Genomic DNA, 15,647 nt, shown 5'->3' on the forward strand with positions numbered 1-15,647 from the left:
AGCTGAGCCACATTTCAACCAAATCAACTCAACTTGGGGGGAGATCCTTGCCAAACCAAACCCAGAGCAATGTTCATTTGTAACCCACATCATTGCAGGACTCACATGCACTGACTTGCTGTTGTTGGCAACTGCCCAAGGCTCCGTTGTATGTTTTGAGGATTCATGTAGGGGCATGCTTTCCCCATAACTAGTGTGAATGGAAGGGTCTTGTGCTTCTGATGCCAGTGGATCTAATCTCACTTCACAGACACATACTGCATGTGCACACTGAGTGTGCGGGTCACTTGAATGAGCTGCTTTGCTGAATCATGGCTTATTGGCAAGGACAACCCATCTGGGTACAACCAGCTAAAAACTGAAACAACCAAGATGCCTGACTAATACATGGTCTACAGGATCTCAGAGGAAGGCATAGACCCAACCAATAGATAGCCAAATTGGGATGGAAAAACCTAGTAGGAATCTCTTTCCTGGCCCTAAAGGCAGTCAGACCAGGAGACCAATCCAGAATAAGCAATGAGATAGCAAGAAGTGGAAAAGCATCTTCATGCCAGGCATGACACAGCCTATACATGAATACACCTTGAAGGTAGTTGGTTATAGGATATACCACATAGGTAGGATTGTGGGGAGGAACATGGATGCTTCAGGACAGACCCACCGTCTAGAGGGTTGGAGCCAGTAGCTCCAATTGCCTCTCTGGCTACTTAGCATCCTTTATGACAAAACCTGACTGCTTGGAGCTCTAGTAGCAGTCTCAGGGAACACATGAATATGAAAGGATACAGCATGGCAATGATTTTGAGCAATGGGTTTTACATAGCTGATGGCTCTAATTGCCCAGTAGGGGCTGAGTTATTAATTCATAAATTGAAAGCTAATGACTTTAGCAGTTATAACAAGGATGGAAAAATTAGTCTTGATGCTTCTAGATAAAAGTCTGAGACATCTCATTTATGATTTTTTTTCTTCAAAGGCAAATTTTATGTTTATTATACTCTAAATATTTTTTAAATATAAAGAATGCAGGAAGAGTTAGGTATGCGTGATTTAATTTTATGGTTTAAATTTAAAAAAATTTTTTACAGAGTATTATCAACTTTCTGAAAATGATGATTTGGTGATTTGTTTCTTGCTTACTGAAAATAATCAAATTCTATTCCACTATGTTCAACTTAATAACTTTTAAGAATTGAACAAGTATTATTTTAACATTAGATGCAGAGATTCATTAATCTACTTGACAATATCTATTTTTATCTGAATTAATTACCAAGGATTGAAATGCTTGTTTAGTCAGAAAATGTAGATTAATCAAAACTGAAACTGTTTGTGGGAAAAGGTCAGAACATCCTGATTTGGAAAAAAAAAAAAGACGAAGAAGAAAAAATAGTCAAAATATCAGGTTTCAATATTTTTGAAACAAAAAGTTTCATGTTCCAGGTTGAAATGCCTTTTTTTTTTTCAAAACTCAAATGAATTTAATTTTTTTTAAAAAGGTCAAAATTGAAATGAAACATTTTGAAATAATCAGAATGTTTTGATTGACCCAATCTGATTATTTTTTCTTTTAGGCAATCAGTTATCCAAAAATTTTGAGAATTTGACTTTCTATCCTGATTCAGAACTAGAAAAATATTTGAAATCTTAAAAACTGTCACTTGACAGGAAAACCACTTCCCACCCAACTCTACTTAACACCACCATCAAAGTCAACCCCATATGATTGTAGATTTCTTATATTCTGATAATGTCCTTTGATGTAAAAGCAAACGTGTAAGAAAAGTAAGAGTACCTTCCAAAGACTGTGTATATTTGCAGTTCATGGTTCTCCACTATCATGTGTTCATCTAAATTATATGTATTCTTTTAGATATGTAAAAAACTAAGTGCAGCCAGATTACACCTGCATTTGCTGTATCAAATTAAGGATTGTTGTACATATATCTGCTATCCCAATTAACAATTTTGCAGTACGTTGTGGTTATTAGAAGTACACAGGGTAGGTTTTAGGGTATATTTTTAATGTTATGGGAGAGGTTTGATGAGTGGCTTCAGTGATACAGCAATTACATCTGGGGAACTTTTCCATAATGCTCTAACATTTTCCCTAAATTACAAGGTGACTGAACCATACTGTTATGGGGAGGGTATTCACCAGTGAGGCAGGAGACATCCATGCAGATGGCTTCCATTTCTGCAGAACTAGAGATGCCCTTCTCTGTGTATCTCCGACACCCAGGGAGTTGGGAGGCCTCTCCTTTTGTGAATTCAGCAGGTCCATGTTCCCTTTCCATTAGAGGAATTCTCTATTGGCAAAGGCAGTGTGGTTTTGATAGTAAAATTAATCTCCATGCTCAAGTTCAGAAGCTGCTATAGGTGTTTGTTTTCCTTTATGTAGCCTGTGATGTGTCTTCTGTCCTCACTTCTCTTCAGACAAATATCCAATATTTGTGTCTCTGCCCATACCTGTTGTTTCTTTCTTTTCATTGCAGGCAATGGACTGGGAATCCGAGTTGTAGGTGGGAAAGAAATTCCAGGGAACAATGGAGAAATTGGAGCCTACATTGCCAAGATCCTCCCCGGGGGCAGTGCAGAACAGACAGGGAAGCTGATGGAAGGTAAGATAAAGGTGTCATCAAAAACTGGCAACCCAGGAATGTTCTATTGCATGGTTTGTGGGCTACATTCACTCTTTCTCCAGAGCAGCACTCAGTGCAAAGGTGGGGCGGAAGGCATCAGGGAGTCAGTTACAGCCCAGACCCCTCTCCAATGAGACTTAAAGCAGCATTTGGACTGTTCAAAGATCAGATCCTGGTGAAAGGTCCTTTAATGGCTCCTACACCAATGGAGAATGTATATGACAGAATGGACCTGTGACACACCCCTGCCAGTCCCAGTACACTCTGTACACAATATATTAGTATAGATTCAGGAGTTCAAAACAGTACTTGCAAATATTTGTTTGAATTCTGTGTTTAGTTTGACAATGCTCTTATATCCCTTAAAAAGAAGAACAGGAGGACTTGTGGCACCTTAGAGACTAACTAAGGTGCCACAAGTCCTCCTGTTCTTCTTTTTGCGGATACAGACTAACACGGCTGCTACTCTGAAACCTTATATCCCTTATTACACTTTCTATGAACATTCCCATAACTGGGCTTTTCTTCTTACAAACAATTGAGGAATAGCTGTTCTTCATATGAGTACCTGAATTCATCTGCAAACAATGTTCATGTGTGGACAAGAGTTCCCTTCTTTTAATTCATCATAATTTGTTGTTCCTCTGTTTAAAATAAAATCAGTCATCCAGAGCAAAAACAGGACCAGAAATAAAGAAGATTGAATAGTCAAAGTGAGCCCTTCTCAATACCCTCCTTTCCTAATAGGTTGAAATTTGTTTACATAAACTTTTTGATACATGAACAACAAATATATTTGCAGGAATCAGGACTGCTTCACAACCATTTTGCAAACAGGATAAACTGAGCAGAGAATGTCTTTACAAAAAGAATCATCTCAATACACTCTAAGAAGAACCAGGAATAGAATTTAATGCAAATTTGTTGTTGTACCTTTTGGTTTTAAAATGCTTGTTATTTTCTTTGTCAATAATATTTTTTAGGCCGTAAATAAGGAAAAGGTTCTATTTTCAAAGTACATTTAAAGATTAATGAGGAATTGCTCAGTGACAAAAAAAGTTCTCTTTGTTTTTGCTAAGGGCCTGATTCTGCCATTGATATATTGAATTGGTGCCTGATTCTGCATGTGGTTCCATTGCATTCAATGGCTTAGCCATGGAATAAGGTGCATGTCTACAGATCGGACTACTGGTTAAAGAGGATTACATTAATAGGAACTAGGAACCAGCTAGTTCATGTCTGCAGCATCCACACAGGGGAGTTACAGTGCAACACTTCGGTGTGTGCTGCTATTCAGACCCCTGTAGACCAAACTATGCAGCTGTGTAGACAAGTCCTGAGTCTGAATAAATGTTAAAGTATCTGACCCTACCTCTGCTCATGTTTCCCCACAAATATTTACACCTTCCACCCATAAAAATTGGTCTTTCATAGATATGACTGGAGTGTCCATTTCCTTAACTAAGTGGCTTATATGGAAATCCAGAGGATGATTAGGAAGCAACAATGCAATATTGCCCACAATATGGAGTGTTTGGGGAATTAGGAGAGGCACTTAATGACTGAAAATCCACTGACTGTGCTGAGCAAAAAACTAGCCTTCTGGCTCTTTTGTTGTGAACAGCTTTTGGAATAAAATTCTAAAATAGCTCCTGACATACCATTTATTGATGTTTTCAGCTGTGTTAGGGAGAAGTTTGAATGGACTATGTCCAGCAGACAGTGTCAAACCAAGTGACTGGTCATCTGAATTCTCCTGTCATTACCATTGTGTGTCATTGCCATGGTTAGATGAACAGGCTAATGAAATATTTATCTCCCCTTTTCCCTTTCCCTCTGCATCATCTAAACAGCCATATTTTAAATTGACCTTAATAGCTCAGTTCTGGACTCAGTTATATCAGCATAACTCGGAAGTAACTCCCTCAGAATCAATGGAGTTACACTGCAGTTGTGTCACTATTACTGAGAACAGAACGCAGCCCTTGGAATAGCACTGAAATATAGTCTCATTGCTGCTGTGTAATCTATTCCCTATCAGGGTCAAAATTAGCATTCTAGTAGGGTATGCCCACCCACTCGATACACTTCCCATTAATCATAACTTGCTGAAAATATATCTTGCTCAATCTTACCATTACTGCCAAGTGACTTTTTATGTTGTTTTAAAAGGTTATTGTTCATCTGCGGAGAATATTTGTCTCTCCTACGATTGCATTTCTTGATCAGGTGGACATGTAGCTAATGCTGATTTTGTTTTCTGAATTTATAAATCTGCTAAAATGTATTTGATTTGTAGTAAGGTCTGTGGGTCACCGTCTGCTTTCTGGTAGAACAGTGTGGATCTAGAGTTAGTCCAACAAAGTTACTAGTACTGGTGCCTGAGAGTAGAACTTAGCCTTGTATGTTTTTCAGTCTCTCTGTCTCATCACATATGAGAAGGCAGGTTTATATCTTACGCATATGGTTATTTGCAAATGTTAATGCTCTTTGATCAGCAATCTATTTGTATAGCAATCATGATTCACTTTGGTGCTGTAATGATTCGTGGCTGACTATTATTGTACATACTCCATAGTCATCAATTAAGCATATACAAATGTCATCAGGAACAGAAATCATGACTCACCAGCCTTTCCATGAACGTGGCCTCCACTCATTACAAAAGAGCAATATTTCCATTAGCTGTTGTGGTGCAGGAAATTGAAAGCACTGGAACAGGTCTGAAACTCCTTCCAGTGGAAGAAAGTGAAGAATATATGCACAAGTCAGTATATTACAATGCATCTTGCTTGTATGTTCTTTTTGGATCAGTTAATGTTATTAGGTGTATCTGCAGTAGTGATTAGGAAACGCCAGTCTTTTTGGGTTCTCTCATCTTGAATTGCTCTAGGAGTTCAAAAATAGCTCTGATTCATCATTCATTGGTGTCACAGAAACTGGAAGTGGAAAGCTGATTCCTCTGAGCCATCGAGTGCAGATACTGTCACAGTTTGATAGATGCGTGTCTGAATTCACTTTCATGTTGATAGAGACAGTTCAGTAATCTTCCACCTGTTATTGTTTTGAGGGTGCATATAATATTTATTGAATGTTTTAATTATAAAAAGAGAGAGAGAAAAGTGATCAGTCACAAGATTTACAAAAAGATTTACAATTTGTGTGTATGTGTATATGTATGTATATATATATATATTACACACACAACGTTATTAAAATTGCAAAGTCAAGCATTCAAAAATTAGGAAATGCCAGAACAAAAAGTGCCTGTGCAGCTCTCATGCATATGTATTTTGATACAGTCTTTAATTACATGATCCCATGCTATTTTTTCCACAGGATCCCAATTTCACTCTGTGCACATAATAGACAGTGCTCAGTTAATGAATTCAATATTTTGTTTTATCCTTATTGTTCAAGGTGTGACGTTAGGCTTTGTTTACAGTGAACTATTCAAACCCTGCTATGGAGATAGAATTGTTAATGTCTTCCTGGTCTTTTCTGTGGTGCTTCTCACTCTAGTGTCTGAGTGCTTCACAAACCTTAATTAATTTATATTGAGAACACCCTGTTCGTGATAGGGTGGTATTGTCCCCATTTTACAGACAGGGAATTGAGGCACACAGATTTACATCAATGGTGTTTACTAATTTGGGGTGTCCAATTTGAGACACTTAGGAATTTTTCAGAGTCCTTAGCATTTTATAGCACTTCATATTTTCAAAGAATAGTTTCCATTGACTTCAGTGGCAGCTGTGAGTGCTCCACATTTCTGCAAATCACACCCCATGGTCTCAGGTCAGGCACCCAGAAAATGAGGAACACACAATTAGTTACTACCTCTGAAAAGCCTTATTTAAGTGAATTTCTCAGCATCAGACATCATAGTCTGAGGAAGAGTCATAGTCCGGGGATAGAATCTAATTCTGCAGGGCAGCATTCAACTGCCTTAACCATGAGACCATCCTTTTTCATCCTGCAACCTCTGTCTCATTCACTGCACCCCTTCCCACTTCTGCATCTGATGAGGTAGGAGTCCTATGGGCAACAGCCCCCTTCACTTCACAACCTTGATTCATCCCCAGAGCCGGTCCATTCTGTGCACTCAATGAGGCAGGGGACCTGCAGAAAAAATAATATATGGTCATGTAATTAAGGACTGTAGCATAATGCATAAGCAAAAGGTTGCACAAGTAACTTTAATTCTGGCATTTCCTAGCTATTGAGATCTTAATAATGTTTTTTTACTGCAGTTTTACTGCGGTGTTGAATTTCCTTGGGTTTTAAAAAAGCAAACTAAAAAACCTCCACCATATAGTATTATATTGACCCCACATGGGTCATGAGCCAGGTTCCAACCTTTAGATCCACTGCACAGATCCCTACCACTTTGAGCTAACTAAGTAACTGACAGCTGTAGCAGGTAGTCATCCTCTACGTGGACCAGCACTGGAGGGGGCTGGGACATTTTGCCAGTGGTTTTCACAGATAGTTGCTGAGCACAGAGGAATGGTGAGATTTAGGAATTGAGGGTTCCATTCGCAGCTTTGGAGCGGCCTTTGTACTCTACTGGGCACAAGCTTGTCACATTCTGCCCCCTTGCCTCCAAACTGTCTCAGATTGGTCTCTTCCCAGCCATCCTCTCCTTCTCCAAGTCCATTCTCCCCACTTAGCCAGTCCCAGTTTTCTTCCCCAAGTTTCTCATCACAGACCCAGTCTCTTGCCCAGCAAATCATAATCTCCCCCTTCCAGTTTCTCCCATCCAGTGCTTTTAGTCTCAGTCTCCTTGCCTAACCAGTCCCAGGTCTCCCCAGCACACCCTCCCAGTCTTCTTGCCTACCCAGTTCTAGTCTCCCTTTTGCCTCCCCATCCCAGTCTTTTCCCCCAGCTCCAAACTCCACTCTCCTGCCCCCACTCCAAAACCCAATTTCCCTTCCCTCCCCCCATTGCCAGCCTCCAGTTCCAGGCTACCTGTTCCAATCCACCCACAAAGTCAAGCTTTTGTCCTTTTGGTGTTCAAATAAGGCAGTTTTCTCCTCCATGCTGCCTGGGCCCAGCAAAGGGCAAGGAGCATTGAAAGTACAGGAGAGACAGTTTCTCTGCTTTCTGTTTCAGTGCCGAGTCCTGGCCTGCAGCAGCCCAGAGCTGGAACTGCAGGGAAACTCCTGCTCAGCCCCTGACTGGAGCATACCCAGTGAAGACTGAATCTTCTGGGAATTTAGCTGCAAAGCTCTAGAAAGTCTCTACTGAGCATGTGCAAACTAATTTTTCAAAGGTTTATAACTTCCTCAGATTTGGGTGTATTTTCAGAGGGGTGGCAAAAGACACATCCAGGGTACAGTGCCCTCATCCCTCCACCTCTTGCCAAATGTCAAGTCCTTCCTTCAAATCACGATAGCGCTAGAGATGCTCAAAGTAAAGGTCCATGGAATTTTTTAACATGGGCAAATCAGCATTTCCCTAGTCTAGTCCTTGGAAATGGCTGAACCATTTTGCATGAAAATTTTCAAAAGAATTCAGCACGAAGCAGACACTCAGCATGGAAATTTTCTGCTGAAATGGTTACAGTTCGTCAAAGTTATAATCAACTGAAAACAAGGTGTCATAATGTAAATAGTCGGGTAACCTTAGTAATAGGTGGTACCACCAGCCCTACTTAACATATATGTAGTCATCTTTGCTCTCACAGCAGTCGCTACCTCTAAATCCTTGCCACATTTTAAACTAAAAAAAGGGAATTAATAAAATCTAAAATAAAAATCAAACAGAAAATCACCTACTCCAAGTAGAGTTTTGACCCTGAAAAAGGACAAGTGCCAGATAATCCATGATGTCTGTTAGGAACTTTTGTATTCCTACTTATTTTACATTGAAAGTGATCAGATACTGTGGTGATGGGCAGCAGTGTAAAACCCTAAAATAGATTTATATACATATATACACACATAATTCATACATTATATATAAATATATTCACACACACAAACATAGTAAATAGATAGTATACATATATAACCATGTTTTGGATGTGTGAGCATATAATGTCTGCAGCCTTTCAAGCACCATTTCCTCTCACTGGAAAAATAAGAAAACAAAATGTAATAAGGAAAAAAAAAAAACATTAACAATGTGAGCGAAAAACAAATCCAAACTTCCATTGTACATTGAACATGTAAATATGGCATCCTATTAGTAAGCATAACACGGATGAATGCCAACTACCTTATTAGTAATTAATATTTGCTGTGGCATTTTTAATATATTAACCATATTCTATGAGATAAAGAGTCATGCTGCCCAGTTCAGTTTTGGTGCAACTCCATTGAAATCATGAGTGTTGTACCTTATTATCATTTAAAAATAGTCAGTAGGCCAGGAATCGTTAGCCCCCTTTAAACTGGAGTTGAATTTGGCCCAATGGCAGTATAGCAAAGAGAATATGAGATGTGTATAAAAAAAAATAATGCTACTCCATAAAACATTTCTGAGAAGGAAGATGACACACTGTCTGCTGTAACAGGAAACAGGCTATATACAGTACATGCTGTTAGAATGGTGGAGTGCAGCTGTATTGCTGACCAAATTCAGAACAATGAAGTAATATTATTTACATCTTTCTACATAGCCCATGGAAGTAGCAGAAAGGAAGACAGAGTTTTATTCTCCCAACAAACTAAATATATTTGTACCTTGCCTTGCACCATCTCTGCTTAATTGCATTGAAGGTTTATAGCATACCATTGGTGAGAATCAGTTTTCATCTACTCTTCATTAGCTATGGGTCTCCCATGAGTCTGAGGTGACTTAGGAAGGAGAGCAGGCAATGGTATCAGTGTTAGGAGCTGTTATGCCCCCAGAAGACACAATGGATCCAATTCTGTACTGTTCTGTAGCTGCTGTGTGCTCGTTCTACTGGAATAAAGTAGTGTAAAAGACCACACTCACTTAAAGGGGATTCCCAGGTAGTGTACAGCCAGTACTCTGGCTTTTCATCTCACCAGTAGCATCTCTTCTCATAAAGGGATGGTTAGGGGTATTCCTGGTGAAATGGGGTATAAATATAGGCAGTCAGGCACCCCAGAACCAGAACATAAAGCCAATCTTCTTTTCCTCCCCTCCCCCCATCCCTGAATCATGTGATAAGCTCAATTAATTAATCTGGTCCAATGTTTCATGAGCACTGGTGTGGAACACACTGTAGAGAAGATTCTGCAGCATATTTGAAAAGCTCTAGAAAACTGCAGATGAAGGACACAGGTGGCTACATCACAATAAAATCAGAAGAGATTTCCTGATTTCCATCAAGCCAGAATCCTGAATAAACAGGTCTCTCATGCCACTTCGATTATTACACTCCTGGCAGAAACCCGGAGGTATAAGTGAGCTCTAAGATGAATATCACAGCAACAAAAGAGAAGCATACTCCGCAGACAAGTTTGAATTCAGGTTCTAGGCAAAAGTTGATCTGAACCAGTTCTCCCATTTTGTTGTTTGAGTGGTTTAATATATGGCAGCACAAGAGGAAAAGAATTAACTTTACCCTGGTCTCTGAGCATTAGTCCTAGTGATTTAAAATGCTGTCTGTGCTCATTCTTTGATTGTGTAAACAGAGGGGACTGGCTCTCAAAATGTCCCTGGGCTATAGGCACAGGTTTATTGGTCCCAGGAGAAACTGATTTTATTAAAGGAAGTTCATACCAACTAGCAGACAGTTCTATAGTTGTGTTGGAAGCTTTGCTCTAAAACCCTTCAGAAAGAACTTAATCCAAAAGTGCTAAAAGCAGCCCCCACATGTTAGCTGTAAATTGTCATTTAGGCAGTTGTGCTACTGTCTTACATATGGGATTCTCCTCTCAAACTATTACTCTGACTTGTTCCTCTTTCAAATGAAGAATGATGATTAGTGGCAAATGTGGCATGCTGCTTTTCGTAAGTGTGGCTGTTGATATTAGACAAATAAGATAATTGTTTTTTTTAATTAATTTCTTCAGTGAACTTCTGAAAGTGAAGTTGTACCCTAAAAAGTGACTTGGTAAAAAAGGGCACTTCCTTACTCAGCAAGTCTTTTCTGCATGTGAATGAGTCTTACCTGCTGACTTCAGAAGATAATATATTTTTACTGCTTCACACCTGTTACCAGTTCACAGCCAACATAACTAGCTGTGAGTGAGCTGGATTCTGTTCTTTCTTGTGCATGAATTGTTTGCACAGTTTCAATCAAACAAACCTGTCCAACCTATCTGAAGGCCTGGGGTCAGTGCACCTGGACATAAGGGTCTAATTTGGCCTGCAGAACCTGTGTTGCTCTGGATGGTGCATGAAAAGGAAAGAACTCAGCTTGACTTTCAGATCCCATGCTGAGCTTACAGAGAGAGTAGTTAGAAAAAAAAATCTTTTGATTTACAAACTGCACACCTTTGATGTGGAAATCATTGAGAAGCAATACCCGTATGAGCATCCACAATCCTTTTTATAGTCTCTGTTTAGGATAGTTAAAAATGCTTTCCCTGCTTCACAAAAAAGGGCATAGAGTTTATGTAGAGGTAGTTTGAACACATGACAAATTGATCTATCTGGGCTTTTTAAGGAGCACTTCATTAGAAAACTATGTTCTTAAAATATATTTATTAGTGATCTGTCTGACTCGGGCAGCATTAGCTCCTAACTGCAGTTCCCCAACGCTGTGAAACAGCCATAGCTGTGGGAGAATAATCAGGAGCTAGGAGGCAGTGTGGAATAACATGGATCTGCTGGTTCACGGAGGCAGCAGGAGCTGAACTTTCTTTTACTTCTTCTGTGAAACCTAAATAATGAATTCAGATGATACTCCTTGAGTAGAGATTTGTGGCGTTTCCTGGCCCCCTTGAGGATTTTTCCCACATTTAATCCCAAAGTGTTTTATAGCTGTGAGAATGAAGAAGGGGGAGACAAATGGACTGAGGAGTGCAGTATAATAAAGATTCATAGATTTTAGGGCAAGAATGGACCATTAAGACCTTGTAATCTGACCTCCTGCATAACACAAGAGAGAATTTCCCTCAGCATGTCTTCCTGCATATAACCCAATAATTTGTGATTGAACTGGAGCATATTTTTAAGTCATCATATAAAAATAATTTAAATCATATCTTCATTGAGATCAGTAACTCTCAAAGAGTCTTGTACAGATAAATTCCCTTTCCCCATACAGTTGTCATTGGGAAAGCCATGTCAACCAAACTATGAATGTTTTGGAAAAAAACTAATAAAGAAGTGTCATTTACCCTTTCACACAATACAAAAGCGAGGGTCACCCAATAAAATTAATAGGCAGCAGTTGGAATACAAACACGAGGTGTTATTATTCCAATGCACAACTAACCTGTGGAACTCATCGCTGTTGCCAAAAGTATAACTGGGTTCAAAACAGAACTGGATAAGTTCATGGAGGATAGGTCCAAGACAGGAGTGGATCATTCCATAATTGCCCTGTTCTGAACAGTCCTCCTGAAGCTCTGGTACTGGCCACTGTCTGAGACAGGACACTGGGCAAAATGGATCATGGTCTGACCCACTAAGGCAGGTCTTATGTTCTTATGTACTTGGGGAAATTTTGGCTCTTTTTAGCAAGTGAATAATTTTGGCAAGATTTTTACTTATTTGCCTATTTATATTTAAATTTTGTCTACAATCAGTAATGCGCTCTAAAAAAAAATCTTATTGGCACAGACCATATTGTTAGCAAGTTTCAGAAAGGGATTAAACACGAGTGCAAATATGTGAAGAGAATTTGCAGTTATAATAATGATGGCGAAAATAACAAAGGCTATTGATTCTCATGCTTCAAAGCTTAAGGTGATCACCAGATGGATCATATAACACTTTGCAGGGTGAGGGGAGGGGGGCAAGGTGTATTGTTGCCAAATTTCATGTTATTATAAATAGTTTGCAGTAAAACTGTATGAGACATATACTTCATAATTCTTACCCACTATTATGAAGCACTTTGAGATCCAAGGATAGAAAAGCACTATGCAAGTGGCACAATTCCAGGGGCGGCACTCCCGGTAGGTTTTTTTTTGCTTCGGCAGTTGCACTCTCAGAGGGTTTGGTTATTTTTGCTTGGGGCGGCAAAAATCCTAGAGCCAGCCCTGGCCTTGAGGGCTATGTGGCAGCATGATAAAGGCAAGATACACTCAGGCAAGACCTGGCAAAATTAAGCCTGAAGAACAGGAATTCAGCCACACAGATTTCATTGACTTTAATGGCAATTATTCATTCAAATACCTCCACAAAGCAAATTTACCCTACTGTATCTATCTGTTTCATGTTGCTTGATGATAATAGTTTCCATATTGATATGCACATGTAAGAAAAAGAGAGCAGGATAATTCCAGAGTCACTGTACAACAAAGATTTTTTTTAAGAAAAAGGGGAAAATCTACATTAAAATCACCTTGGTGTATTTTTAATTATAAAATGCAGGGCGAAAAAGCATCTTTTTTAATAACTTCTGGGTTATGGGCACAGTCATTTTTCCAAAAGGTTTTATGGAATGAATTTAACTATGAAACTGAAGTACCACGATTTTGCTTTCTGTAGCACTCCCTGTTATCGAATATAATACAAACTGCTCATATTAATAGGCTGAGAAGCAGCAAGCCACATATTTGTGTGATTTATAGAACAATTTTGCTGAGATCCATCTTTCCCAAAGACTAATTTGTAGTCCAGGTCAAATATGTTTCCTATGTGTGTCAAGATCAGCTTTACCATGTTATATCCGAATTCGTGTTATATCGGGTCGCATTATATCAGGGTAGAGGCGTATGTCAAAAAATTCCCAACCAGCAAAAGTCATTATCATGTGTGTGAACATTTTGTCTTCTACAGGCTGATTACAGCCTTAGTCCAGATTAACACCTTTTAACCTGCCCTGAAATAGCTTCTCTGCCCCCAGGTGCAGAGCAGAGCCCAAACTGTGATTCTTTGAGTTCCATTTCACACCCTGCTTCCCCTTTCCACAGGGGGACATACAATCGGTGTCAGCCTTTCCACCTCTGCTCTGGATCAGCTGCGGTTCTTTAATAGCAAAATATTTTGTTGCAAAATGGTGCCCAAATGTGTTTGCTTGAAAACTAGGAAGAATATTGGTCATACTGGTTTTGAGTTACACGTCATAAAGGGTTTGAGCCAAAACCCGTTGCAATCGATGAGAGTTTTTCCACTGATTTCCATGGGCTATTGGATCAGGTCCTAAATGATTATAGTGCTGTCTTGCAGCTCTGTAACTATAGTTGTGATCAGAATTCCATTAGGAGTCCCATTTTTCATGACTCAGCTATAATCAAATTAGATTACTTTCAGGATATGTGAAAACTTTGTAGGTAACTTGTTAAACTGCTTCAAATTATCAATGCTTATAACTGATACTTTTTTGAAATTGTACTCATTGCCTGGTTTTCGGTGGGAGGCTAAAAACGGTGTGATTGTAAAATGTAATTCTTTACTGACAGACTAGAGTATAAGATACATTAACAAACTCATTTGAAAGAATGGGCCTTATCAATTGGTACTGGGGTGCACAATTTATAATGGATATATGATGTGACGCATGCTTTAAGTCTGCATGTGATATATCCTTTATAAAGTCTACATGGGGTGTGGTTGGAGGGGAAGAGACAGGAACTCTATAGACCACTGGTATAGGTTAGTGTAATTGTATTTAAATCAAAAGAAAAGAATACATAGTATGAAAAAGTATAAGGGCTAAATCCTGGTAGGTGGTGAGAACTTCCATTTCCCTTTGAGCCCAGTTCTTATTTTCATTGCATTTCAGAGACTTATTAAACTATAGTTTGCAAAAATCACTAGGCATATCTTACTTTAGGCCCCAGTCCTGCAATTGACTCCATGTATATATCCCTACAGAGGCTCATTCACTTGTATGTACACAGGTGACTTTAATATGACTCTGGATGAATGGTGCATCCATCCATCCATAATCGGTTGCAGGATCTGGCTCTTCTGGGCAGGAGCTCCATCTTTTGTTTATGAAGCACCATGCATAGTGAATGTTAAATAAAGTAGGGAGAAAATAAAGGTCTCGAAAGTGCTACAAATTGATGTATTGAGACATCAAGCTATGTTAGCACTTATCTACATAGAGAGCTAGTGCGCAGCAAGGTGGGATGTAAACCTATAGCGCGCTAACCTGCCTCACCCTAACTGACTGCTGCTCACTAAAAGTTTCAAAGTGTGCTTTGATCGACTGCTGCTTGAAACAGCTTGTAGAAACAGCAGTAGATCAAAGCGCACTACATAACTTTTAGTGAGCGGTCGCAGGGTCCACAAATCAGTTGGTGCTTAGCAGGCAAGAGCGCTGTAGATTTTACAACCCAACCTGTCAAGCACCAACTCTCCATGCAGAGAAGCCTTTAGACTGATGCTCTTCATGAACACTTTATAATAATATGAAAAAGAGAACTCCAGTACTCACTCTGATCTGATTAACACAAAAGTAATGTATGGTGAACTTTTACTATCTGAGCTGTCATCGTGCAATCAGACAATATAGTCCAGTTTTAGTAAAAAGCTCTCTGTTATACTACATTGAGTGATGTATGGATACGATGCCAAATACTGACCCCATAGGCTCTTGGGTAGATCCCATCATAGTCCATGGGAGCCACTTGTATATATGCAAAAGCAGAATTTAGCATCCAACTATATTAAATCCTGATACAATATTAGCTTCAACATTTCCTAATACCCAAACACTTCCTTTAATAATTTCTAGCTTAATGGGGCAGCCAGTATAATTTGAAATGTTAGAAGCAATTTTACTGCTTCAAAGTTTATTAAAAAATTGATCATCCCAGGAAATGATTCAGATAAAAAACTAGAAATGTTGTTCATACACAAATTCTTGCCCAGAATGTTTACATGAACATATGTACAGCTACAACAATTAAGTACATTCCTTTCAATTATCATGAGACATAACAAGGGAAGATAGAAAAC

At 39.1% G+C, this 15,647-nt stretch overlaps 1 protein-coding gene across 5 annotated transcripts in view; it reads left to right on the forward strand.

Annotated features, from left to right (window-relative positions):
- Positions 1-15,647, forward strand: part of PCLO (piccolo presynaptic cytomatrix protein) — a 522,605-nt gene that overhangs the window by 369,339 nt on the left and 137,619 nt on the right. For all 5 annotated transcript variants that reach the window (XM_042859416.2, XM_042859418.2, XM_042859417.2 and 2 more), the window contains exon 10: positions 2,499-2,624. In XM_042859416.2, coding sequence (XP_042715350.2) covers positions 2,499-2,624 — 126 coding nt within the window. The remainder of the gene's footprint in view (positions 1-2,498; positions 2,625-15,647) is intronic.

Source organism: Chrysemys picta, chromosome 1, assembly GCF_011386835.1.
Source record: "Chrysemys picta bellii isolate R12L10 chromosome 1, ASM1138683v2, whole genome shotgun sequence".
Classification (NCBI taxonomy): Eukaryota; Metazoa; Chordata; order Testudines; family Emydidae; genus Chrysemys; species Chrysemys picta.